This window comes from Mustela lutreola, chromosome X (assembly GCF_030435805.1).
Source record: "Mustela lutreola isolate mMusLut2 chromosome X, mMusLut2.pri, whole genome shotgun sequence".
In the NCBI taxonomy this organism is placed as follows: Eukaryota; Metazoa; Chordata; class Mammalia; order Carnivora; family Mustelidae; genus Mustela; species Mustela lutreola.
This window is the reverse complement of record NC_081308.1, coordinates 86,182,102-86,208,840: the sequence shown is the minus strand read 5'-3', so window position 1 is coordinate 86,208,840 and position 26,739 is coordinate 86,182,102. Positions and strand designations below refer to the sequence as shown.

Genomic DNA, 26,739 nt, shown 5'->3' with positions numbered 1-26,739 from the left:
ATATATGGAGGGATTCCAAAAGGGACCAAAACAATTTTGTCTAGGTCTGAAACTCTGATAATTTGCCTTCACTGAGTGAAAATCTTACCCAGAAGAAATGACTGTACAATAATCAGTCCTCCCAAAATGTTTATCTGATTAAGTTTAGATATGTATTAGGAAGTAGAGATTTCATCGCTATCATCTTTAACAGGCATCAGCAATGTCTCTTTATATTATCCCTATGTCTTTAAGGAGGATACCTTTGACATCATGTTATGAAAGTTCTGGAACCGTCAAGGTCACATGACTAAAAAGGAAGCCATTTTACAACCTCAAGGAGTAGACCATGGAGCACCCTGAGGGACAGCCTCCAGATCTGTTAGAAAATGATTCAACACCAACAGTTTCAACATCGGAAGCAACCGGCTCAAAAGATCCCCAAATTTCTGTCGACAACGAGGATGAAACCGTTGGCTACCCGGGCGCCGAAAATGCCAGCTACCAAGTCACCCAAACTGCTGCTGACCACGTCACCAAAGCTGATGCCGATAGCGGCACCCAAGCTGGCGCCACAGCGCCTCAGGAAAACTTACCAGAAGGGAAAGGTAAGTGGCCTAATTTTTTTTTTTTTTTTCCCTCACAGGCTAAGGTTATTTTTTGGGAGAAAACTGCTAGAAGTTTATTTGAACGGAGACTCCCTTTAGGATAAATAAGCTGTGTTGCTTGTATCCCAGTCTGAAAGAGGTACAAAGGTGACTCTCTTGAGGAGAAGAGAACAGCTAATTATGTTAGAGTAGTTTGGGCGCGGATTCTAGTTATTTAACGGTTTTGCACGGCGACGTATTTGTCACCAGGCGAGGTCGTCTCACCGAGGAACAAACTGGTCCAACCTAACGGCTTTGAGGAGCAACCGAATGAACCGCCCCCTTTACAAATACCACAGTGTACTGCTAAGACTGTCCCGGCCGCCCCGAAGGTCGCCCCCTCGTAAAATGAATTTGTTTGGAAGCTTTGCTCAGCAAGGTCCCCGCCAAGCTCAGCGCCTTTCAAGCCTCCTTGCCCAGGCACGCGCGTGAACTGGAGGCCACCCGCGGGTCCAGTCGGCCCTGGCCAGGAGGCGTGGCTAGGCTGGGAAGGGCGGTGCGCGCGTCTCCTACCTGTCGCCACGCGGTCGGTCCGCAGCCAGCCTCCATGCCCGCTGCCCGTGAGCCCACTAATGCCCTCGCCGGAACCCGCCCCCCAACCCCACCCAAAGAATAAAGGCTGGCTCCCCCCGCGCTGCCTTTCCCGTCCTGGCGCGAGTCGGCGGAGCACCGGGTGAGTCGCGGCCGTCAGAGGGTTCCCGCATAGGGTCAGCGCCTAGCTCCCGCGCGCCGCACTTCCCTCCCCAACCCGCCTGGACCGCGGGCGCGAAGGCTGGGGACCCTGGGCCCCGCGGGAGGTTTTCCAGGGAAATTGGATCAGAACCTAGGATCTGGACTCTTCCTTGGAAGCTGAGTGCCCCTGAGATAAGGATGGAGTGGTCCTTGGTTTCAAACTGCTGCCAGAGGCTGTGAACTTGAGAAAATACTCATTTAGGCTTGTGCTGACTTGTGCTGCCTGGAGCATGCTGTTAGGCACCCTCCAGTTAGCTGTAATTCTAATTCCAATTCTGATTGCGCTGAAACGAGATGGAGCTGGGAGTGAATGGTGGAGAGCGCTGCTGTTAGTTTAATTACTTATCAGAGTGCTAGTCTGAAAAAAAAAAATGGATGCCTTTTCTTAAATACGATACACCCGGTTCGTTGCGTAAATGAAGGTAAAAGGTAACAAATTTTACAACTAATTAAAAGTCATTTCAGGGCGCCTGGGTGGCTCAGTGGGTTAAGCCGCTGCCTTCGGCTCAGGTCATGATCTTAGGGTCCTGGGATCGAGTCCCGCATCGGGCTCTTTGCTCAGCAGGGAGCCTGCTTCCTTCTCTCTCTCTGCCTGCCTCTCAGTGTACTTGTAATTTCTCTCTGTCAAATAAATAAATAAAATCTTTAAAAAAAAGTCATTTCAGCTAGGGTTGTCCACCTTCTCTGAAATAGTTTTGGCTTTTTTGTTTTTTTAAGATTTATGTATTCGACAGAGAGAGACACAGTGAGAGAGGGAACACAAGCAGGGGGACTAGGAGAGGATGAAACAGGCTTTTAGCGGAGCTGGGAGCCCGGCATGGGGCTCGATCCCAGGATTCTGGGATCATGACCCAAGCCAAAGGCAGGCGCCTAACGACTGAGCCACCCAGGCGCCCCTGAAATGGTTTTGATTCTTACATTCTTTATTTCTTAAGAGAGGAGTTGCTGGAAGGCATTGAAATGAACAAAATGCCCTAGTCTTAGTTCTGAAAAATGCAAAAGTTACTTCTGATCTGATAAAATCTTGCTTAGCAGCTAGTTCTTCAAATAATCTGTATTTCTTTTTTTTTTAATTTTTTTAAAATTTTTATTTATTTATTTGACAGAGAGAGATCACAAGTAGGCAGAGAGGCAGGCAGAGAGAGAGGAGGAAGCAGGCTCCCCACTGAGCAGAGAGCTCGATGTGGGGCTCGATCCCAGGACCCTGGGATCATGACCTGAGCCTAAGGCAGAGGCTTAACCCACTGAGCCACTCAGGCGCCCCCAAATAATCTGTATTTCTGCCCCCAACCTGGTATTTGCTACTTTTCATTCTGTTAGGCAGTGTGCCCAGCTCCAAGAATTTTATTTTATTTATTTTAATTAATTTTTTCCTTATGTTCACATTGTTTCTGTATCTGTGTGTATACATACATACACACACACACACATACATACATATATGTGTGTGTATGTATATATATATATCTTTATATACGTAGGAAAAGAAGAATTGACTATGGCAAATAATCTCTCTCTCATTTTGGGTGTCTCCTTTTCCACTGCTGACATCTCTTGCTTTCTATGCCTTTTTGGTAGTTTCTGAAGTCAGTTTCTGAAGGACTGGTTAATACCTTTCTGGTAGTTTCTGAAGTCGTTTCTGAAGGACTGGTTAATGATTTCACCATAATACGGTCTTAGGCTCACTTGCATGTGTTTTGAAAAATGGTTCCAATGCTTTTAAGTGGGATTCAAATGGTTTACAGAGTATTAGGAGGTGCACTTAACTGGAGATTTTACTCTTAAGGTGTAAGATTTTATAACTTGGTGTATAGGTTAATGTCCTTAGAGCATAGGAAGACCTTGTCAGGTTTCACATATGTATATTGCTTTCTTTCCACCTTTTGAGAAAAATTTCCTTAGAAGTCCTTAGAGCCCTAAAACCCAGCATGAAAGCCACTTACAGATATATCCCAAATAGATAGAAAGTTAAATTAAAAATAAAGATGAATGGTGATGAGATTATGTACTTTACAGGAGGTTATTTTTTTTTTTAATAAAGGGATCCATTTTAGGATTCCTTTAAATAACTTTTAGAGGTATTTCAAGTAAGTGGTGGTTGTGAGGATTAAATGAAATGATAGACCTAATACAGTGAAGTACCTGGCATATAGAATGTACATAGTAAATGTTACTAATGAATTGGTTAATTGGGTTTTCTGATCTTTCATATTAGCCTCAAGAAAGTGTCTATTCCATGGACTTAAGTGTACTCATATAGATGGCCTAGCCATAAGTACTGGACTCCTAACTTTTTTCCAAGATAGCTCAGAGCTGTTGATGCTGACTTTAGAGTTGTAAAAGCTATCTGTTCTCCCATGGGCTTAATTTCTACCAATCCATTAAAGTGAATGAAATGTTAAAAATTATGCCGTTCATCATAGAACATTTCCGCCCATGGTTTTGGTTGATTTTGGCCTTTGGTTGTCCCTCTTCCCTGTGGAGACATGTAATTTGCTTCAGTAGCCACCACTGAGTTGATGGTCTTTTACCTAACAGTCTAAGGATATCATTAAGAAGACAAAATCATGTTTCATAACAACTATTACTTCATTTGTTATCGTGTAATTTGGGCTTTCCTTGGAAAGTCTGCATATATTGAAGGGGAGATGAAGTGCCTTTTAGAAATAATCAAGTTATGTCAAGTAAGATACTTCAGAGCTGTGCACACATCATTCCAGTGAGGGTTATGAGCAAGATCTTGTATAATGTAACCAGTGCTACCAGAAGTGGTCAGCAGAGCGAGCAAGACGAGTTTTTGGTCACTTTCTGTCGATTTTGTTTTTGCTTTCATGAACTCAAAAACAAAGAGATGAGTAAAAGCCAGGATGAACCTCCTCACGAACTTGAGAACCAGTTTATATTGCGTCTGCCTCTGGTAAGAAACCCTTTTATCTCAGACAAATATCTTCAGTGCATATGTATTAGCTCTGCTTGGATTCTGTGGCATTTCTATTTAAGGTATGCTATAAAAACTAAGAACATTTGTCTCCCAGGAATCACGTTCTATTCAACAGTCCTATCTAGTGTGTACTCTTTTAGCAGAATATCTTTCATCCTGTACATGCTGCCTATCACGTGGGCTGATTTCCTGGCAAACGGCTGTGACAGTGAGGGATTCAGTCACTTACCAGAGGTGCTAACAGCCTGTTCACTGGACAGCGGAGATAAGACTTTTTAAATCCTTTCTGTCACCTCCAAAGGGGCAGTGAGGGGGACCATCACTATTTCCTCAAATTCATCAGCATGCCAGGCTTTTGAAGCTCATCTTAACATTGTGTTAGGGTCTCTTCTCCCTTTAATATCTGCATTAAAGTAGTATTTAGTCTAAGCAAGCTATATTAAAGACAGGTTTCAGAAAGGTATTTTCCCAGTTAGGTCTACCTAATACACCCAGTAAACTGAAGCTTAAGCCTTTCCTTAGCAACTACAGCTGCAGGGCAGGAATGTAGAGCTAGAAGAACTGTAGCTGCTAAGAAACAACACTGAGACTAGAGTCAGCCTCATCCTAACTTTCCTTGCACAGTGCACGGTATGCCATGGTGCATGGCATTGTTCTTAACATTTGGGAGGTTTAAGGTTTTATTTAAGGGAGCACTGTCTGTGACACATCTCCATTAGTTGCCAAGCAGACTATTCATCCTTCTGATTGTTCAACCTCCCTTCTTTTTAGGAACATGCATCTGCTGTCAGGAAGATACTACATTCTAGAAGTGTTGCCATGAAGAATAAACTCAAAATTGACTTATCTTGTAAGTAGTTAATATCCATTTGCCATACATTGAACAATAATTTATTCGGAGATTGCTATGTGCCAGACACTATACTAGATACTAAGGATATGACAAAGAGCAGAATATGGTCTCTGCCTTGATAGACTCTAAGAAGTCTTAAGAAGCCTTAGGTCACTTTCATAGCTTCTTATTGAGGAAAGGAAGTAGAAATTATGTAATTTGAGGTAATCACTATAGTGTATATAAGGAAAAACATGGGGGCCAACTATGAGATTTATATACTGCTGTTTGTCTCCTACATATAGGCTTTGTGATTTCTGACTGTCCAGGGAATGACAAATGAATACTGTTCTTTGTTTATAAAAATCACATATCTTTCTCTGTGTTAAATATTTACTAGGTGTTTTAAATACAGAGAAGTATTTAAAAGTATTTAAAAGTATTATAAAAGTAAAAAAAAGTAAAAGTAAAAGAGTTTTTTAAAAGTAAAAAATTATAGACTATTTAAATGGTCTATAATACCATCACTCAGGTAGTCCTTATTAACATTTTTAAACAGGTAATACAAGTTCATGGTTAGAAAATTCATATAAAACAGAAGAGTTCAAAAAATAAAGTGAACCTCTCCCTTGCAATGCCCCAATGTTAATGCCAAAGATCACTAATAATAATTGTTTCTCCTTGTAGTTCCTTACAGACAAAATTTTTATGCACAAAACAAACATTTAAATCATCTGTATCTTTAAAGTTACTTTATTTATTTTTTAAAGATTTAATTTATTTGACAGAGCGAGACAGAGAGAGAGGGAACACAGGCAGGGTGAGTCCAAGAGGGAGAAGTAGGGTCTTCTGCTGGACAGGGAGCCTGATGCAGAGCTTGATCCCAGGATCCTGGGATCATGACCTGAGCCAAAGGCAAATGCTTAATGACTGAGCCACCCAGGCACCCCTAAAGTTAAAGAAATAAAGACACAAAAAGAATCTATCCTACATCATTCTGCATTTTTCTTTTTCACTTACTATTAGAAGATTTCACTTGAATCTTCTTGTGTTAAAGGACATTCATGTTTGAGACATCTGTGCAGGAATCAGGGTTGTCAACATTTGAATATATGTATTCCTACTATATATGGATATTGTGTAGGATAATATCTTTGTGAAGGTAACTAGAGATTATAACTTCAGGTTTACTAGGACCATTCTGGGATCAACCCTTCCTTCACTTGACCCTTTGAAAATACCCATGTGTGATGACATAACCAAGTGCTTCTAATAGTGTCAAAATGAATGGGTTTGAATGGAGTTTGCCTTTCAGGAGGAGACTGAGAACACTTACCACTTCATCCGCATTTAGTTCACAGGGATTAGGAAAAAAAAAAAAACTTACCTATTTTTGATCAAGTAGCATAAACATCTACCCTGCCTTCTTTGCTCTGGGAAGTTACTAATTATATATGCAATTCTAGCATGATGATAGTAGGTTTTGCTGAAAGCCTAGTCTGTCCCACGTAAGTCTTCATTACTGAAACTCTAGCAAGCTTAAGAAGGCATTGGGAAGATGTCAACTTTAATTTTTCCTACCTCTCTTCAGCTGATGGACGTCATGCAGTTGTTGATGTAGAAGATGTCTCACTAGCTGCAAAGGTGGTTGATTTGCCATGTGTTATTGGAAGTCTGAAAACTCTTGATAAAAAAACTTTTTATAAAACAGCAGATATTTCTCAGGTATGGATGAGTTTTCCTCATCTACTAGCTCTTACATGCTTCAAGGAATCCCTTTCTCCCTACTTTTCTCTTTCTTTCAGTTCTTCTTCCCACTTGGTGAATGGCTGCTTATCGTTTCTAATTCCAGCTCAATTGCACAGAAATACAATGTTATGGTGTTTGGTGTTTGATCCATAATTTTTGACTACTTAATTTTATCCAGATAGCTTTTAGCTAATAAAGGTTTATGTTTGCCATTTATAATGATTTTCATCTGAAAAAAAAATGAGGGTCTGGGATCTTCTGAACTTTCTGCTAAAGCAAGATGCTGTGAAATCTGTAGATTTATGTTTGTTCTTTTTCATTATCTTAACTGTTGATTTCTTGTTTGTCTTCTAAATCAAACTGCTAAAATATATTTGTTTGGAACATATTTCCTCTGCAGTGGTAAGCCTTTGAGCTAAAACAAACAAATAAAAACAAAAACAAAACCCAGAATCTATATACAAAGCTGTGGAGACAGAGAGAATGAATATGGATGTATATTAATACTTGGTTTTCTGGAATTGCCAAGTAACATTCTCCTTATTTCTATGCGCCCAGATTTCTGGTAGTAAAAATGATCACAATTAATAACTAACACAAGATTTGGGGCCATAGTCAACTTCTTTATCTTTGTTAAATGTAGATGCTTGTGTGCACTGCTGATGGTGATCTCCACTCTTCTCCAGAAGAACCAGTTACCTCTACTGATCTTAAAGTAATCAGGAAAAATGAAAAAGAGAGACAGAAAAAATATGTCTGGAAGCATGGCAGTAAGTCACTATCCCCTTGCTCATTATGGATGACTACATTTATCTGCTGAATCCTAATTACTTGTGAGCCAGGGACCTGTTACCACACTTAGGTGTTTGGTTTGTGAGGCATCTAGATACTCTTAAAGGAACAGGTCATGTCATGAGCCAGTAGCTTATAGCATGACCTTTCTCTTTATCAAATTCAGATAGATGTGTGACTACAGTCCTATATACATTTCACCATGTTGAATTTATTTTAGTTACTCCACCACTTAAGAATGTCAGAAAGAAAAGGTTCCGCAAAACAACAAAAAAGGTTAGTTGCATGCTACTTCTGTGTCTACTGGGTGCATTGGAAGAGGATTATGAGTGGGGAGGAAAGGGACACAGTCAGTTGGGGATTAATTTGTTCATTCCTTTATAGGTTCAATAAAGTTTTACTGTGAGATAAATGCCAGGCACTGTGTGGTACCAACTGTGATTCTATAGTGCACAAAAACCAGACCCGATCGTTTAGGGATCTGGATGTGCCATGAATTTGAAACTCCTGCTAATGCTTTCAGTTTTCAGTTGCAGGATCTAGTTTTAAAGAACTGAGAATTGAGACCTGTTGTTATATTCCTAACCTTACCTCAGACTTGGAGAACCTTGGACAAGCTACAGGATTATTGTGGCTTGGCTTTTTCTTTCTTTTTTTTTTTTTTTAAGATTTTATATATATATATATTTTAAAGATTTTATTTATTTACTTGACAGAGATAAATCACAAGTAGACAGAGAGGCAGACAGAGAGAGAGAGGGGGAAACAGGCTCCCCACTGAGCAGAGAGCCCGATGTGGGGCTCAATCCCAGAACCCTGAGATCATGACCCGAGCCGAAGGCAGAGGCTTTAACCCACTGAGCCACCCAGGCGCCCCTGAAGGCAGAGGCTTTAACCCACTTGAGCCACCTAGGTGCCCCAGCTTTTTCTTTTTTCAATTAACTTTAAATTTTGAAATAATTGTAGGTTCACATGCAGGTGAAAGAAATAAAAGAGAGATACCCTGTGCTCTTTATCCAGTTTTCATCATTGTAACTCTTTGCAAAACTACAGTACATTATCACAAACAGGAAATTGATATTATATGATTCACCAATCTTATTCAGATTTCTCCAGTTTTACCTGTACGTGTGTGTGTGTTTAGTTCTGTGCAGTTTTATCCCATGTATATGATCAAATATCCGCCTACAAGTCAAAATACTATGCAGTTCCATTACCACAAGGATCCCTCATCTTGCCCCTTTAAAAAAAAAATTTAAAGACTTATTTACTTATTTTAGAGAGAATGAATGAATGGGAGAAGAGGCAGAGGGAGAGAATCTTCAAGCAGACCTCCCCACTGAATGTGGAGCTGGATGCAGGGCTTGATCTCATGACCCTGAGATCACAACCTGAGCTGAAACCAAGAGTCACACTCTCAACCAACTGAGCCACCTAGGTGCCCCATCGCCCTTTTATAGTCACACTCATCTCCCTCCTGCCCTACTCCCTCAGTCTCTAACCCCTGGCAATCACGGTTATGTTTTCCATCTCTTTAATGTAGTCATTTTCAGAATGTCATATAGATGGACTCATACAATGAGTAACATTTAATACCAGCTTTCCCCCACACTAAACATTACTCCATTAAGATCCATGCAAGTCGTTGCATGTATCAATAGTTCGTTCCTGTCATTGCTGAGTAGTATTCCATCGTATGGTTGTACCACAGCTTGTTAAACTATTCACTCATTGGCAGACATCTGCGTTGTTTTCAGTTTTTTACTATTCTAAATAAAGCCGCAAGCAGGTTTTCGTGTGAACCTAAGTATTGGTATCCTTGGAATAAATGCCCAAGAGTGCAGTCGCTGGGTCCTATGGTACTTGAATGTTTTGTTTTGTTTTGTTTTCAGAAGGGGGAGGGGCAGAGGGAGAGGGAGAATCTTTTTTTTTTTTTTCAAGAGTTATTGATTAGAGAGAGAGAACACATGCGGGTGGAGAGGAGAGGAGCAGAGGGAGAGGGAGAGACTCAAGCACGCTCCTCACTGAGTGTGGAGCCTGATGCTGGACTCAATCCCCCAACCCATGAGATCACAACCTGAGCCGAAACCAAGAATCAGATGCTTAACCGACTGAGCTACCCAGATGCCCCTTGAATGTTTAGTTTTCTAAGAAACTACCATATGGTTTCCAAAGTGGCTTTAACATTGTACATTCCCACCAGCAGTATACTTGTGATCCAGTTACTCTACAGTCTAACCAGAATTAGGTGTTTGTCACTATTTTTTATTTTAGCCATTCTGATAGATGTGTAGTGATCTCATTGTGCTATGAATTTGCATTTCTCTGATGGCTAATGGTGTCAGACACCTTCTCATATGTTTTTTTGCCACCCATATATTTCACTTCAGTGAAATGATTGTTCATGTCTTTTACCCATTTTCTAAATGGATTTTTTATTATTGAGTTTTAAAAGTTCTTTTAATATTCCACATACTAGCATTTTGTCAGATATGTAGAAATTTGAAAATATGTTCTCCTATTCTGTGGTTTGTCTCTTCATCTTACCCACAGGGTCTTTCAAAGAGCAAAAGTTTTTTGTTTGGTTGAGTCCAAAGTATTAATTTTTCCTTTTAAGGATCGTCCCTTTGTGTCAAGTTTAAGTACTCTTTGCCTAGCCCAGATCCTGAAGATGTTCTCCTATTTTCTCTTTTCTAAAGTTTTACATTTTACATTTAAGCCTGCAATCCATTTTTGACCTAATTTTTGAAGACTTTTTAATAATTTATTTGAGAGAGGTAGCAAGTGAGAGAGTTTGAGAAAACGAGTAGGGGGAGGGACAGAGAGAGAGAGAAGCAGACTCCCCACTGAGCAGGAGCCCTAGATCATGACCTGAGCTGAAGGCAGGTGCTTACCCGGCTGAGCCACCCAGACACCCCTAGTTCAATGTTCATTTTTTTTTTCTTGCATCTTGCATGTTCAGTTGCTCCTGCACCATTTGTTAAAAAGTCTATCCTTCTTCCACTGTATTGCTTTTATAACATATCAGAATCCCTTGAGCATATTTGTATCTGTCTGTTTCTGGGTTCCCTATTCTGTTCCATTGATCTGTATGTTGATCCTTCTACTGATATCACAGTGTAGCTATGTAAGTCTTGAGGTCAAGAAGATTGTTCTTTATTTTTCATTGTCAAGATTGTTTTAGCCATTCCAGAGCCTTTACCTTTCCACATAAATTTTAGAGTATGTTTGAAGTTTAGAAAACGTTTTCTGGGTCCACAGAAAATTTTGTTGGAATTTTTGTAGGAATTGCATTAACCCTACATATAGATCAATTTGGGGAGAATTGACAACTTTATTGAGTTGAATATCTTAGTCTATGAACACAGTTGCCTTGGCTTTTCTACTATCAGTCAACAGCATTTTTTGAGTGCCTACTAAATGAATGTAAAACTAAGTTAATTATTTTAGAATTCTTTAAGCTTTAGTGAAGTAGAACAATCGTAATATAACTTCATTGTTTATTGTGTTTTATTTCGTAGCTCACCGATTTCAAACAAATTGAAGAAATCAGCTTTCCTGAGGTAGAACAATCATAATATAACTTTATTGTTTACCCTTAGTGTGTTTTATTTCATTGCTTATTACTTTCAAGCAAATCAAAGAAATCATAAAGGTTACTTTTAAGCCAGACTTCTCATCTCTAACTTCTACTGCCATGCACAGAGACTGAATTTGATTCACTTAAAAATGGATTCATTGTTTAATGTGTGAGAACTCCTAGAGGAAAAGATAAAATTTGACTAGTGACTGTGTATTCTAATCTGTTTTTTTGTTCTGGTACTTACTTTAAAACCCATTTCTTGGAAGCCAGGGTTCACTTTTACTAGCAGTTGTTTGCAATTGCTTCTTCCCTTTCAAAGTTCTGATTTCTATTTGTGGCATGATGAATTGGTTGCTGTGGAGATAATTGTCTAAAATTGGATTTAAGGGAGAACATGTAGCTAAGACCCAGTTTTTATAGGAAGATCTTTAATAATAAAGATGTGGAGAAGTGAACTCTGGGAATTTGGATCTCTAGACCAAATCACTTCTAAATAACAAATAAGGAATTGTAGTTCTTTGCTAATATGTGTCAGAGAAAATAGTTAATAAATGAGACCTAAAGGTTGTGCTTCTGAGAGAGGTCTTTAACACAGAGTTGCAGATTGAAAAAGTTAAATGTCTCAAGTAATTTTTTTGGGGGGGTGGATAAGCTTACTATACAAAAACCTAGATGCTAGTCAAAGATTCCTTTGTAAATAGCATGATTTAATGTTGAAATTTGATTGCATGCATATTAGAGAAGCCTAATTATTTGAATTCATTTGTATGTAGGAAAAGAGCATTCCTGCAAAACACAGGGTGTTAAACGACCTTACTGGTATCCCCCCATCCCCCACTTTGGTTCAGTACATTGAATCTCCTGATGTGGAAAAGGAAGTGAAAAGACTCTTGTGTTCAGATGCTGAAGCTGTCAGTGCTCGTATCCTTTTATACTAAATCTTTTCTGTGTAGTCTCTTCCACCCCATATGCACTTGCTTACAAACCCTTATTTCTGGTATTTGTGTGCACATTTTAATGTGTAGAACTTAAGGTTTTGGAAATGTTACTTCCTAGCTAGGAACAGTAAATTCATGTGATAGAAATGTATTTACTTGTGTAACTCAGTATAAGGTACTTCTTCATACTAGGAATACAGATACAAATGGCCTGAAGTTGGACTAAATTAAATAGCATTTTCAGCCAGAGAGCCTCTTCCCTTTCAATTGTGCCTACTTCTTTCTTTCTGCTTGTTCCCTAACTGATCCAACTTTCAGGATGGGAAGTCATTGCTGAAGGTGAAACCAAGGAAATAGAGAGTCAGGGCTCTATCCAAGGCTTTGCACTATCCCCAGGAATGAGTGACTATAAGCAGGATCATATCTCATCAGGTATGTTTATAAAGGCAAAACAAGAACTTCGGAGAGGACAGTTGTTGACTGTGTGAAAGGACAGTTTCCAGAGACTAACAGGCCAATCACAGAAAAAGGAGGCTTTTTCCTTTCTTCCTCTTATTGGTCCCTCAGCACTTTAGGGGTTTTAGATTGGTGTTCTTTTTTTTTAAGATTTTATTTATTTATTTGACAGAGATCACAAGTAGGCAGAGAGGCAGGTAGAGAGAGAGGGGGAAGCAGGCTCCCTGCTGAGCAGAGAACCCAATGTGGGTTCCATCCCAGGACCCTGGGATCATGACCTGAGCCGAAGGCAGAGGCTTAACCCACTGAGCCACCCAGGCACCCTTAGATCGGTGTTCTAATCTCCCATCCATCCCTGGTATTCTAAATGCCTTGATCATTGAATACATGAAAGAATGTTAGTGTTTTGCATTTCCCATCATTGTTCTAGGAAGGAAATAATCTTCCTTTGATAAAATTATTAAAGTCTTTGGTTGTCTGGTGAATTTGAGGGGAGGGAGTATAATTACAGTTAGACTGGGAGTCATTTGAAGATTCATACACTTTCATCTTCCTCTTCCTTAAAACCAGTAGGATATGGTATGCTTCGGGAGGTGTTCAGTGATTCTAGCAGTGATGATGATGATGACGACGATGATGATGACGACGACGACGAAGATGACGACAATAAGGAGGATGAGGAAGAGGATGAGGAGGATGAGGATGAAGAGGATGACTATGATGATGAGTACAAAATTGAGGAAGAGGATGAAGATTATTATGAAGAGGATCTGGAAAGGGAGCTACAGGCCAAGTTCTTTGCATCTGGCCAGTATGAGGCAAAGGAAGGAGCCAGTTCAATAGGTAAGTTATAGAAGAAAAACCAAAGGGGTAGGACAGAGTGGGCAGCAGTGCTGAAGATGGACTATAAATACATGTTAGATGCAAGGCTAGGTTTGAGAAGTTATTGCTGAGATATGTAGTGGAGTTTTAGTTGATTTTGATCTCGGTCCACTAGTTTAGGCTATGTTTAGTTAAAATTTCTGTCTATCTCTGTTAGTTATGGATATTCAGAAGCAGATTCATTACATGGAGAAAAAGCTCCAAGAGATTCGATGCAAAGCACAAAGACAGAGGAATCTCATAATGAAAGTGGAAAACCTGGCGCTCAAGGTAAATTCCTGTTGGCTGGGATAAAGATATCTTGATATCTTACTTTTGAAAACCCATTGTGTTTCTATTCATGTTGTCTCTATGCAGCATTCTTATTCATTTGCATACCTAATCAACCTCCTCAAAACCCCTAAGAGAATATAACCGTATTCCTTTTACCTGAGTAGTTTTGCTCATCTCGCATAAGCAGTTTTGGGAGGAGACCAGGAAACTTAAGATAGTAATTACCAATACTGAACAGCTGTCATGTGAAAGGCATAACTATTTTCCATGTATCATCTCATTTCATCCTCACATTCCTGAAACACAGGCACTGTCACTAGTCCTATTTTATAGATAAGGAATTGAAAATCCAAAGAGGTTAAGTAACTTGCCAGGGACCACAATAAGTATAAGACATAGATTGAATCCCATTGTTTGTACCAAAATGTATTCATTGCAGTGAAAGAAAATTAACTAAATTCATATTTAAGTGTTATGATGCATGCCTGAACAAGAATAAATATCTTGCTTTATTTTTGTTAATACACATTTCAACCAAAGGAAAATGTATGTTTAGGCCTTGTTTGCATCTTTTTTATAGTGAGGGAAATTCTGAAGCATCTGGAAAATTCCTTGCCAGATTTCATTTTCTGGAGAGCTGTAGTCATCAAAATGGAGCGGTGTGACATAGAACTATACCTATTTAGAGTGTTGTCCTTTAGAATAACCAAGTGAGATGATACATGTGGACATGCTTTGGAAGATACAGCTGTATGGCATTATTATGATGTTGTATGAAGTACTAGCTAGGAATAGTAATATTCTGTCCTAGTGCAGGGAAGTCAATGAGTCAGCATCAAATTCCAAGCCAGCTTTTTAAATAGTTCACCATAGTAAAAAGATTTGTGCTAGAAAAAGTTAACATGAAGGCATTCTAACCATTTATTTTATGGCAAGAAAAAAAAAGTACTGTGGGTAGGGTTATAAAAGCAAATCAGATGGCTTTGTAGTTAGGGGGTACAGTTTTTTTTACTCTAAATCCTTTAAAGAGAGTATTCTTTTGTTATAACTGACAGTTTTCTTATCAAATTATTTGCCAAACTCTTTGTGTCACTTGGTTCTCTTTTCCCTTGAGACTCAGCATTCATCATTTATGCATTTTGTTTTCCAGAATCATTTACAGTCTGTGCTGGAGCAGCTTACATTACAGGAAATGCAAAAAAATGAGCAGGTGGGTGTGTTTTCCAATCAATGAGGAAACATTTGCTACAAAGACTCCCCCACCCTACCCCCAGTGTCATTTCTGGCTGTTCCTGTCACAGGAGTAGTAATGGCCAAATCTTCTAAATGAGAGGTAGCAGGCTGGAGCAAGGTTTTTGTGAAAATTCACTCATTCAATAGATATCAAATGCCTGTTAAGTGAAAAGCATAAGATGTACAAACAGTGTTGAATACGACACTTCTTATCCTCGTGGAGATGACTGTCTAACATGGAAGACTGGTAGTGAAAAAATTAGCATACAAATCTAAAAGTACAAATTGTGAAGAAATGCTGTGAAGGAGAAAAAAAAATCCATGGTGATATTTGAATAAAAAGAGTAGTGCTTTAAACAGAATTAAATTAAAATGATTGGCCTTTCTGAGGAAGCAATATTTCCTCTTTGACCTATAGGATAAGTCCAGGTGAAGAGGGACTGGAGAGCCTCTTGGGTGGGTCCCACATGGGAATATGCCAGGTCCCACATTGGTTAAGAACTTGGCCTCTTGGAGGACGTCTGGAGTATTTAAACCAAGGAAGAGAGTGACTTAACATAAGGTTGCAGAAGTAGGCAGAGGCCATAGCGTATGGTCCCTTGCAGGCCACAGGAAGGAGGATGGGTTTTCATATTAAGTGCACTGGGAAACCCATGAAGAGTTTTGAACGGGATGGTCACATTTACACTTGATCCTAGCCAAAAGGCCAAGAAGCAATAGGAGGGTCACATTTAATTCAAATTTTTTAAAAGATCACTCTGATTATTATTGGGAGAATGGATTATAGGGGGGCAGGAGTTGAAGCAGGGAGGCCACTTTAGGAGGTTGTGTGGCGGTTTCATAAGAGGTAATGACAACTTTCATCACCCCAGAAAGAAACCTATACTCATTAGCAGTCACTCCCCATTTCTTCTGGATTCTTCCCACCTGCCAAACCTAGGCAACCATGGAAGTACTTTCTGCTTATTTTATCTAAAAGGAAATAATATGTGGTCTTTTGTATCTGCTTCTTTCACTTAGCATAAGGCTTTCAAATTTAATCCATGCTGTGGCATGTATCAGTAGTTTATTCCATTTTGTGGGTGGATAATATTCCAATATTCCATGGTGTGTGTGTGTGTGTGTGTGTGTGTGTGTCCATACCATACATGCCATGTTTTGTTTATCCATTCATCCATCGATGGACATTTGGGTGGTTTCCCCTTTTTAGCTATCATGAATAATGTTGTCGCAAAAATTCATATATGAGAGAATGTATTTTAAAAATAGAGTTGATGGGAGTTGGGTCAATTAGTGGGTGTTGAAGGAAGTGTTAAGGGTGCATGCCAGACTTCTAACTTGAACAACTGTATTTAAAACCACAAGAAAGGGGAACCTGGATGGCTCAGTCGTTAAGCATCTGCCTTTGGCTCAGGTCATGATCCCAGGGTCCTGGGATTGAGCCCTGCATCGGGCTCCCTGTTCAGCGGGAAGCCTGCTTCTCTCTCTCCCACTCCCCCTGCTTGTGTTTCCTCTCTCGCTGTATCTCTCTCTGTCAAATAATAAATAAAATCTTTTAAATAAATAAATAAAGCCCCAAGAGAGTCATCAGAGTGAAAAGAAAAGAGAGTAATGTGGGAGTGAGGGTCAAGTAGCTGTACAGGAAATGTATGTTGACTTAAGCCCTAAAAAATTGAGGATAAAAGTTATAAAGGAACTGAGGTCATATGTTGATGCGCTTAACATGGTGCTGTTAAGGTAGAGACAGCATCCCTCATCCCCGTTCCCCATACCAGCAAGGCGAGGGGAATTCTTCCGTATATTTCCTTCCCCTCAGCAGATCACTTAACCAAACACTGCTTATAAACAAACAACCATGTGAAAAATTAGTGCCAAATTGCTTTAGCACTCACCAAACATCTTTGTTTTCATCCATGTAAATAGTATCGAAGTGCTATTTTTAACACAGAAATGTAGCCATAAACTTGATTCACTCGTAGTCCTTTATGTTAGCTCGTTTTGTCAGTGTAGATGGGTGCCTGCCTTAATCTAGGCTCTGCAGGGAGCTACAAAATGCTTACAACCCAGTCTCTGCCTCCAGCTGGGGAGAGATCCATGAAAGGGACAGGAATTTAAAGGAATGAGGGCTCACTTTTGTCCATAGAGATTAGGGAGACTCCATGGAGAAATGGTGTTTGGCTGGAGCCTTCAAAGGTGGTAGGGTTTTAATAAGGATATAGGGAAAGGAGGGTGTTCTGTATAGAAAGCACAATGGCTCAGAGTGCTCTGGACAGGCTAGAGTTGAGACTTTCGGTGTAGGATGTAATAAGCCATCAAAGTTTTCTACCTGGGGAGTAACTCAGGAAGACTTCTCTGCCAGCAGCAAGTAGATGACATTAGAGTGGAGAAAGATTAGAGGAAGCTCCAAGTGATAGAAGGAATCAGAGCTTAACAATTGATTGGATTTATAGGGCAAGAAGGAGAACACAGAGGAGTCCAAAGCCTGAGTACAGGGAAAATGGTATGCCTCTAAGAGAAGACACCAGGAAGGGAATTATGAGGGACGGAGGGTGGAGAAGTTGATGAGCTAAACTGGAAGCGCGGTGTGTTGAAAGCACTTTTGAAAATGGGAGAGTAGAGGCTGGCTCATGCAGAGAAATGATCACTGACGTTGTGGGGATAGATGAGTTAGCCAGGGCGACTGTTTAGCAAGAAGTCTGAACCTGGGGTGGCGAGAGAAAGAGCCTACAAAGGGAAAAGAACGGAAACAGTCAGTGGTTGTAATCATGTCAGCATCTGAGCTGAAAGAGCCTCTAAACTACCATAGGAAGCAATTCTAGCCATTTGGTAGATGATGTGCAGCATAGAATCATTTTGTAATGTTCCATTCCTTTCATTTCACAGAATGAAAATCTACACTGGTATGGAGTGACCTAAACTGAGTAATACTCAGAAACTATCTTTGTGCCAAAGATAGTACACCTTTCTTAATGTTACTGTCACTTTGCCATTTCAAGGGAAAAAAAATTAAATCCTATGCCACAAACTGCTCAGGACTTCTGAATTAGAAAGAATCAAAACAGGTAGAACATCATCAGGCTCCCTATTGGTCAGATACCTGGCTCAGTTTCTAAGTGTCTCATAACATGGCAAGAAGCAGCAGCTAAGACTTAGTTTAAGAGCCAGCATGTTCAGTGGGACAAAAGGCTATCCCAGCTGCTTTATTTTTGGACTCTTCGAATAAAGCTACAGTGATACCTCTGTACACTCTTTCCAGAAGCACGAAGTCTTAACAGCAAGCATATTTCATTTTTACACATATTCAACTTTAATGCTTCCTTTTATAAGTTTGGCACCAAAAAAAAAAAAAAAAAAAGAAAGAAAGAAAGAAAGAAACCCAGCATGCAGCACTGTACATGCATTTTCGACCATGCACCATTCTTTGGGACATTGCAAGACTAAGATAACCTTATGAACACTAAGTTACAGTAGTTCTTTTGGGTTCCTACAAGTAAATTCTAGATCAAGTAATGGAACTTAAGATTTCAGGTGAATTTTTCATGTTTTTTCACCTCTCCTTTCAGCTCATTTCCCTACAGGAACAACTGAAATATTTTTTGAAGTGAGAGAGCCTTCAGCCTGGCACATGAACCTTGGATTCACTCTCTAGACTGCTGAAGACTGAATGAATTGTATGTGTTTCTGTCCCTTTCATTGCCTTATGTTGAGTCATTTGTATTTGTTTATCTGAACCTTTGTCTGCTAGTCAAATTTGAAGTTTAGGGTTGTGGAGAAAGGGACAGAATATAAAAAAGTAGTAGACCTAAAAACCCAACTCAATATGGAACTTGGCTTCTCTTTATCAATTTGAGAATTGCTTCTATTGCTTTTGTTCTGTTGATGCCATCAAATGATTTAGCCATGCTTACCAAAGACAGATAGTCTAGCCTGAAGGCCATCCAGCTGGTTTGCATATGTTTCTAGTTCCCTTACCCTGTTAATTTTAAATATTTCCTAAAACATAGAATGAATCATTTCTACCAAAGGCTAGGACCTGCCACAGTGAATTAAGTGTCTACCTCGCAGCAGTTAATGCTAGGTTGTATACTGTCTCTGTTAAGGTAATAGATGCTGCTTTCCTGCTCAGGGATGATTTCTTGCTGCTATCTTTGTTCTGTTGCATTTTTAGAATTGTGTCTGGTTATTATTTGCCAGCTAAGAGAATATTTAGAGCAGAGATGAAATTCTGGGCTATTATCCTTATTCTGAGCCTCTTCATCCTGCAGAAGAGGTTAGGAAAATTCAGATGCCTGTGAAGCCTCTGAAGAGTCCCTTAAAAACCCTGGGTGGGTTGTTTTTGGATTTTTTGTCTGCTGTATTGTTAAAGTGTTCTGGTCTGTGTTCTTTAAGCAATAAATGAATTTCTCATTTTAAATGGATTGCTGTCACTTCATTAAACTGCTCCCATGATGAGTGCAGTCCTACCCAAAAGGAAACTAGAGAGACCGGCAATAAAACTCTACCATTAGGAAATGACAGAAGATGGTGTCCAATTGGGGCATCCTTCGAAATAGCCCCTGGGATAACCCCTAATGAACTAAGCGAGTCATCTCCTATTGACCGCATAGCCCTGGGATTTCAAGAAAGATGGAAGCTCCCATATTTGCATCAAATTTCCATTACATTGTACTGATAAACATGCAAGGTTGGAATCCTGGCTCTGCCATTCACCTTGGGCAGGTCCCTATACCTCTTAGAGCCTCTGTTATTTTCTCATCTGGAAATCAAGGATGATAATGCTTATGACCAAGAGGCATCTGAGTGTTTTCTGAAGGTAGTCCAGCTAGACCCAAATCTGGTCCCAGTTGATGGATTCAGTGCTGCTCTAGGAAATGTACTCCCAAGTTTTCTGTGCCATTTTCAGTGCTCCCATTCCAAATTGAAGTTAGTAAGATGGGGCAGTGAAGAGCAGGTCCATATGTATGGGCAGGCCCCATAGAAGAGGATGGAAGATGGAAGGAATGCTGAGGGCAAATGCAGGGAAGAAGTGGAACAAAGGGGGCTACACATCTTAAGGGCAAGTGAAATGAAGTTAAGATTAGTAGAAAAGTTAGAGGACAGCTTAAAAACCAAGATGATATAAAAATGATTTTTTTTTCCAGGGGCACCTGGGTGGCTCAGCTGGTTGGGCATCTGACTCTTGGTTTCAGCTCAGGTCATGGTCTCGGGGTCATGGGCTTGAGCCCTGCATCAGGTTCTGCGCTGGGTGTGGAGCCTACTTGGGATTCTCCCTCTCCCCATTTTCCCTGTGCTCTCGCAGTCTCTCTCAAAAAAAATTTTGTTTTCAGAAACCCAGGCTTTAAAAGATGAGGAGAGTGGGGGAAAGGAATTGAGTATCAGAGGCAGAAGGTGTTGGGGAAGAAGCAAAGTTTGAAAAGACAGGCCTTTCCAGCTGAAGGAAGGTAGGGGACTGGAGCAGAAACAGAAAGCATCCTGGGCACATGGCTGGAGAGACTGAGGCTAGTGAGGGCGGCATATATGCCACAGGTGGCATCTAGAGGTGAGAAAGGTAGGAGAGCCCTAGTTTAGCCTCTGTCCAATCCTACAGCCCAAGAGCCGCCATGACTGTGCTGCCAAGAGGCAGGAAGGAAGGGAAGACAACAGCCAAGGGGTAAGGAGGGCAAATCCATTCACCGGCAGTGAACTTCCATTCCCTCGATTGCCCCATCTCACTGTAACCCCGGATAACTACTTCACCACTGCCCTCCAGTTACCCAAGGCTTACTGCTGCCCTGACTCCCCACCTCACCCCAACACACACACATGCGCATGCGCGCGCACACACACGATACCTTGTGAAGTTTTCTTTTGCTACAGTCCCGTGATTCTGAATTTTGCATGTTACAGACCTGCGCTGGCCAGTATGGTATCCACCAACCACAAGTGGACTTCGAGCTCTTGACATTTAGCTAGCTCGCACTGAGACGTGCAGTGAGGGTAAAGTACACACTGGGTTTCTGTAGGGTACCCGCTCTGGGCTGAGGCCCTGCCAACCTTGCACTAGTAACACAGGCCACATAGGCAAGGCTCCACTGCAGGCTGCCCCAGGCCTTGGCAGAATGCCCCGCAGTCCTCCCAGGACACGGGAAGATAGGCCCTCTCATGAGAAGTCACTTCAAGACCATTTCTTACTCACCTCCTTATCTTGAGGGAAGCTTCTGGGAGGTTCTCCTCTGCCTCCCTCATTCGGATGAGGCACAGAACTTTCGGCCTGCCACACCACCCGCAAAGGGTACAGGGTAAAGGCCATAAAACTGCTTAGCTGCAGTGTGGAATAGGCCACTCAGCAGTAGGATGTCCCACCATTCACGCTACATGTCCTTGGGCCCCTTTTGTTTAGGTGTCATCCTGTGGGATGAGGGAGGCAGGGAAGTGATACCATTGCTGATCTTGCTTTTGCTGTCTCTGTGAGTACTAAACTGTCTGGAGCTATGTGGGTTTCTTGTTTTGTTCCCTATCTTGAACCGATGGGGGCCCTTTTGTTTTTTATTTTGTTTTTTGTTTTTTCTTCCAGCTGAATCTCTTCAGCCTGCTTGACAATTTCTAAGACTTAGTAAAAAAAAAAAAAAAGGAATACAAAGTATCTCAGTAATTGTTTTATACTGATATCCCATTGAAATGATGTTTCGGATATACTGGGTTAAATGCTAAAATTAGTTTCACCTGTTTATTTTTTAAATTTAGCTGCTAGAAAATTTGAGTCAATGGCTCTCATTATATTTTGATTGGACAGAGCTGTTATAGATTGGTGAGAAAAAATTGGTGGTGGGGAAGAGGGACTCACAGGGTTTTATTTTGCCAGAAAATAGCTTTAAAAAAAACCTATTTTCATAGTTTTATTGCCATAGTTACAAGGACATTTTAACACTCCAAAAATATATATATATACCCATAATAAAAGACCTTTAAATTGAATAAATATAACTCTGTGGAAACTCACTGCATTGTCCTGATTTTTCTCATATTACTTCAGGCTGGGGAAAAATCCCTCAGATTGATGAGAATGGTATTTAAGTACCATTCCAGGAGAGGATAACTGGCTAATTTGTGTGGGACCTTGAGAGGCAACCAATCCAGGTAACAATAGTGGATGGGGCTAGTGCAGGTGGGTTTCTTTCATTTCTTTTCTTTTTCCCTCTTTTCTTTTCTTTTTTCCGTTTATTCCTCCCTCCCTTCCTTTCTCCTTCTCTTTCTCCTTCTTCTTTTTTGATTCAGCAGGTGTTGAACTCATCTGGTAGCCTATGTTTTGTAGTATCCCTGTGGCTTCTTGGCCCACCCTCCCTTCCCACACCCAAATAAGGGAAGGATGTGGAATACCAGAGTCAGAGTATAACCAGAAGAACCAAAGTAAACAAATACAAATTTATTCTTTTCCAAGCAGAATTCCAGGGAGAAAGGAAAAGCACCACGGTGAGTGGCAATCAAAATTAACCAGTTTGTTCCCAGCTCCGCCCCTTTGTCCCAAACTTTTCTAGACTCTTGTGCCACCCCTGCCACCTCCCCCTCCCCTGGATCCTTTCCCCGCTTCCATTCCCGAGACCAGTTCTTGCAGCCAGCAAGCAGCAGGGCAGGGCTCCTCTCTGGCCTCAATACTGCCCTGGGGACAGCAAGGACATTCAGCAGCCCCCCCCCCCAATGCAGCAGCTGTGGGAGGAGATGGAGGCTGGGAGCTGAGCCCTGTCCTTGAACCTTTCCCTCTCCCACAGCCAGTAGTGTTAAAAGAGTAAGGATCTTAAGTATTCCTTTGTTCCCAGGGCCAGATTTTGGCAGAGAAGCCTAGAGATAGAGCTGCCCTGCTGAGCATAAGTCTCCACAACCCTAGGGCAGGACCCCCAGTGTCTCCCCCAGGATGGTTTATCTTAAGGCAGCTTGCTTTCCTGACTAGCTGTCACCCATGTCAAGGGAACTTTAATGGGATTCTTGGCTTGAAATGGTGTCAGAGGACACAAGTCAGCCATTGAGAATGCATGTTCAAGGAATGTTCTGGCATGAAGCTGGATGTGGAGCCCAGGTCCCAAACACACCCCTCGGGCAGCACAGGTATTCCTGAAAATGAATCGGGGGGGGGGGAGGGGGAATCTCCCAGCACGGGTCTCTGCCTGACCTCAGGGTGTCTCATTACCATGGCCTGCCAGCCCAGTTCCTGGAGCCCAAGAAACTCAAAACAGGTTTCTCTACAGGGATGTATTTCCAAAGTTTGGGCCTTGAAGGAAATGGGCACTTGAGAACCTTGATCTCAGCCTTGCCATCCTGGAGGAAAGGGCATGTGTCTTGCCTGGTAGGGCCCTCCTCAGAGAACCATACAACAGACAGCTTGATATTCTGCCAGTCAGCCTTTTCTGACAAGTTCCCACCCAGTCAACATGACCCTACTCTGCTCTCGGAGCAGAGCCCCCTCAGAATGGCATTTTGGCCTCTGTCAAATTCTGTCGAGAGTCAATCATCTCTCAAACCTAACTGTTCCCTGATACTACTTGGCAACCACCCCAAACACTCACATTCCTTCATACTGATGCTGATCTCACAAGTCAGAGGTTTTCTTTAGGCTGCCTCCCTGGAAACCCCCTCTACTCCTGCTCCTGCACAAGGCCCTAAATTAATGCAACATCACAAAAAATACCTCCAGGAGACAAACTACATGACAGATGCCTCACAACATGCAACATACCTCAGTAAATCTCACCCTCATTTGGATTCATGGCGCCCAAGGATCTCTTTACCTCACCATGGGCAAATGGCCCACACAATGCTGCAGTGACTGTCACTGGACCCTTGAGTGACATACTCACCTCTGGTACACACAGGACCACACACAAAGTATCAGCGGCCCCATTAGTGAGAATTCAACTCTTACTCTGCTGCTTCAGTTCACCTACAGCACAAATCCTACATAGCAAGATCTACATCTTCCCTACCATGCCTAGCCCACTGCAGTTGCCACAGGCCCTCAGCAGCCCAAGATCTCTTGGCTGAGTGGGGGTTATGGAAAAGGTTTTCTAGAACTTCCCTGGTAAAAGATTGTTTTGTAACATCTGCCCTCCTAAGGCTTAGGCAGGATATGCCTCAAAGACCCTGAGCTCTCTGGCCTATAGCAAATTTCTTCTATCCCTTTCTTGCCCACAAACTAGGCCCCTACAAATATAACCTCCTTCCACCCCCATCCTCCCCCACCCCTGCCTTGGACAGATGCCCATGCTCTGTGTCTGATGCCTGCCTACTACCTGTTCACCATACATACAGATACTCAGTCCTCCCATCCAGAGTCTTCATGAGCACTAAGGCAGACGTCTGACTAGGTCTGATACCCCAGACCTATGGCTTAGTGCTCCCTGGCCATTCTAGAAATGAAGCAATCCTAGGCTTCTGGACCCAAGCTGATGCCCCCCTTCCCCTGCAGCAGATAAATCTAACTTCCTAATAGTTCTAACCACTGGCCCACTACTTGATTATAACAGAGCACTCCAACTATCTCACACCCTCCTGACCTTGGTGGTAGCCACTGCTTTCTTTAAGACCCTGAGCCAGACTTAAGAACTAGAAGGGGCTGGAGGGTGTTCTCTGGGTTGTAGCCTCGCAAAGGCCAACAAGAGCCGATCTGTTCCTTCTTGTCTGCATGGGATGAGTAGATGCTCTAGGCAACTGAACCATTGTTTAGGGGAAACCCAGGAATAGTCATCCAAGGCCCAGGTCTCAAGGGAACAAGATTTGGAAGGAGTGAAGAGAACAGAGTGACTCTTCCTGTTAGATTCCACTGTGGCCACAGGCTTCTGTGGCTTTGGTCTTGAGGACAGCTCACCCCAAACATGACTGGAGAGACATCCTAGGGGAGCAGCCAGGATGCATCTCTCCGTCCAGCCAGAGGCTGGGGCTAACAAAGAGCAAGGCAGAACATTAATCCTTTAAGAGCTTTAGAATTTAATGTGAGTGAGGCCAGGGGGTACTGATGTACAGTAGATCTGCAGGATAGATACGTATGTATATAAACCTAGGCAAATTAAGTAAATCGCAGGGCTCTAGGTTATAAAGCTCCTTTTGTAGAAAGCTGCCTAAGTGGGCTCCGACTCTGTGCAAATTTTCCAAGCCCACTCGCCCACCCACCCCCATCCCCTGCTATCTACTCTGAATGAGTTTCTGGATAAAGGGATTATGGTATCTGTAGCCCAAGAAGAGTTAGTTTACTTGGAGGATCGGGTTCAGCTTCCAGAGTTAGAAAGACCAGTTTTATGCAAAGGAAGGCCTTGCTATTGTTTGGGTGGAAAGTGGCCAGCTTCCTGATTTGTGGCCAGCGGCTCCTAGGAAGGGACCCCTGTTTCAGGTCGCCACTTGCATCTGCCTTATGATTGGCCAGGGACAATCAGCCACCTCAGCTGATTCTACCTGAAAGAAAGAAGGGTCCCAGCCTGCAAGGGTGTGGGGCAGTCACACTCCTCCAGGCTAGTAGTGGCTTCCCCTTCCTCACCCAAGGAGAGCAAGACCCCCTTGCCCAGCAAGCTGCTGCCCCTACTCCAGGGCTCTAAGGACAGACCCAGAAGAGCTAAGGGTGGCTTCAGCTAGATTCCCAGAGCTACTCAGCTGGTGTCTCAGGATGCTGAGGTCTTCAGGAAGGAGGAGGATTGGGGAAAACACTAAGCTCATAAGTATGTCTTTAATGTTCCCAAAGGTACAGTAAGTAAGAATCTGAATGAACTCTTCCCCAACCAAAACCCTTGAGGAACGTCTGTCAGCGCCTGAGGCAGAAAGAACTGAAGATATTTGGAGGGGAAACAACATCTAGGTAGCATCAGGATGGCCAGAAAGATGCCATCAGAGTAAAGTTATATGTCACATGCTGCCTGAACATTTTCAGGGGCATTTTTTTGGGGGGAGGTGTCTTGGGGGATACCCGTCTGCCTCCCTGAGTTGGGAAGAGAGGAGGGCTAACCCCTGGAGATTCATAATGCTGGAACCCTGGGGTCGTGAGGCTTCCTTATGTCCATAATGCTATGGAGACGGGAAAGGTGCTAATGAGCACTGCTTAGCTCTGCAAGACAGCTTCTCTGCTCCCCATCTGAATGGCCTTCAAAGTGCCACTTGCATGGATGCAACAGAAACATATGTAAGGGATTGGTCTCAAACTTGAGGATTAAAGGGCACATTTCTAGAGTTGGAGGAACCATGCCTCTCCCTCCCCCAGCCCTGAAGCATCCTCCTCACATACGAGCAGATCCCTGCTCCTGCCCAGAGCTCAGTTAACTCTGGCTGAGGAATGTGGGCTGGAAGGGTTGGGTGAAGGCTGAAGGAAGACTTGGACCAGAACTGGAGAGGGCTATGGATTATAGGATGGGGATCTGGCTCCCTCAAGAGGCCAACAGGGTGTTGGCAGTCATGTCAGAACTTCGCACGCTGGGGAAGGCATGGCGGAGCTTCTCCATGATGTCCTCCAAGCACAGGCTGACATCTTGGCTCTTTGACCCCACATCATCTAAGTTGGAAAAGAGAGATTTGTGGAGAGAACTAGAGAGTTCCTGCTGAGGGCAAGGGGCTGAGGTGGGAGGCTGCGCACTGATGGACAATGCTACAGCATTTGAGTCTTCTCAGCACAACGCCTAGCACATAGGAGGTGCTCAGTATACATGCGTGTAATAAGCAAACAAATGCAGTGGTCAGTAAGCCCATGATCCGTG

General features: G+C 42.1%; 2 protein-coding genes across 4 annotated transcripts in view; one reads left to right on the top strand and one right to left on the bottom strand.

Annotated features, from left to right (window-relative positions):
• Positions 1-328: 328 nt before the first annotated feature.
• Positions 329-19,399, top strand: TAF7L (TATA-box binding protein associated factor 7 like). Its single transcript, XM_059157928.1, has 13 exons — positions 329-587; positions 4,208-4,275; positions 5,071-5,149; positions 6,723-6,856; positions 7,524-7,650; positions 7,893-7,948; positions 11,194-11,235; positions 12,029-12,176; positions 12,512-12,625; positions 13,220-13,492; positions 13,689-13,801; positions 14,955-15,014; positions 18,601-19,399. The coding sequence occupies exons 1-13, from the start codon at positions 329-331 to the stop codon at positions 18,640-18,642; spliced, it is 1,515 nt and encodes a 504-aa protein (XP_059013911.1). The 3' UTR covers positions 18,643-19,399.
• Positions 19,400-22,460: 3,061 nt separating this feature from the next.
• The window catches only part of DRP2 (dystrophin related protein 2), a 43,357-nt gene continuing 39,078 nt past the window's right edge, over positions 22,461-26,739 (bottom strand). For all 3 annotated transcript variants that reach the window (XM_059158014.1, XM_059158015.1, XM_059158016.1), the window contains one exon: positions 22,461-26,537. In XM_059158014.1, the coding sequence (XP_059013997.1) occupies positions 26,413-26,537 (125 nt within the window). In that variant the 3' untranslated portion in view covers positions 22,461-26,412. The remainder of the gene's footprint in view (positions 26,538-26,739) is intronic.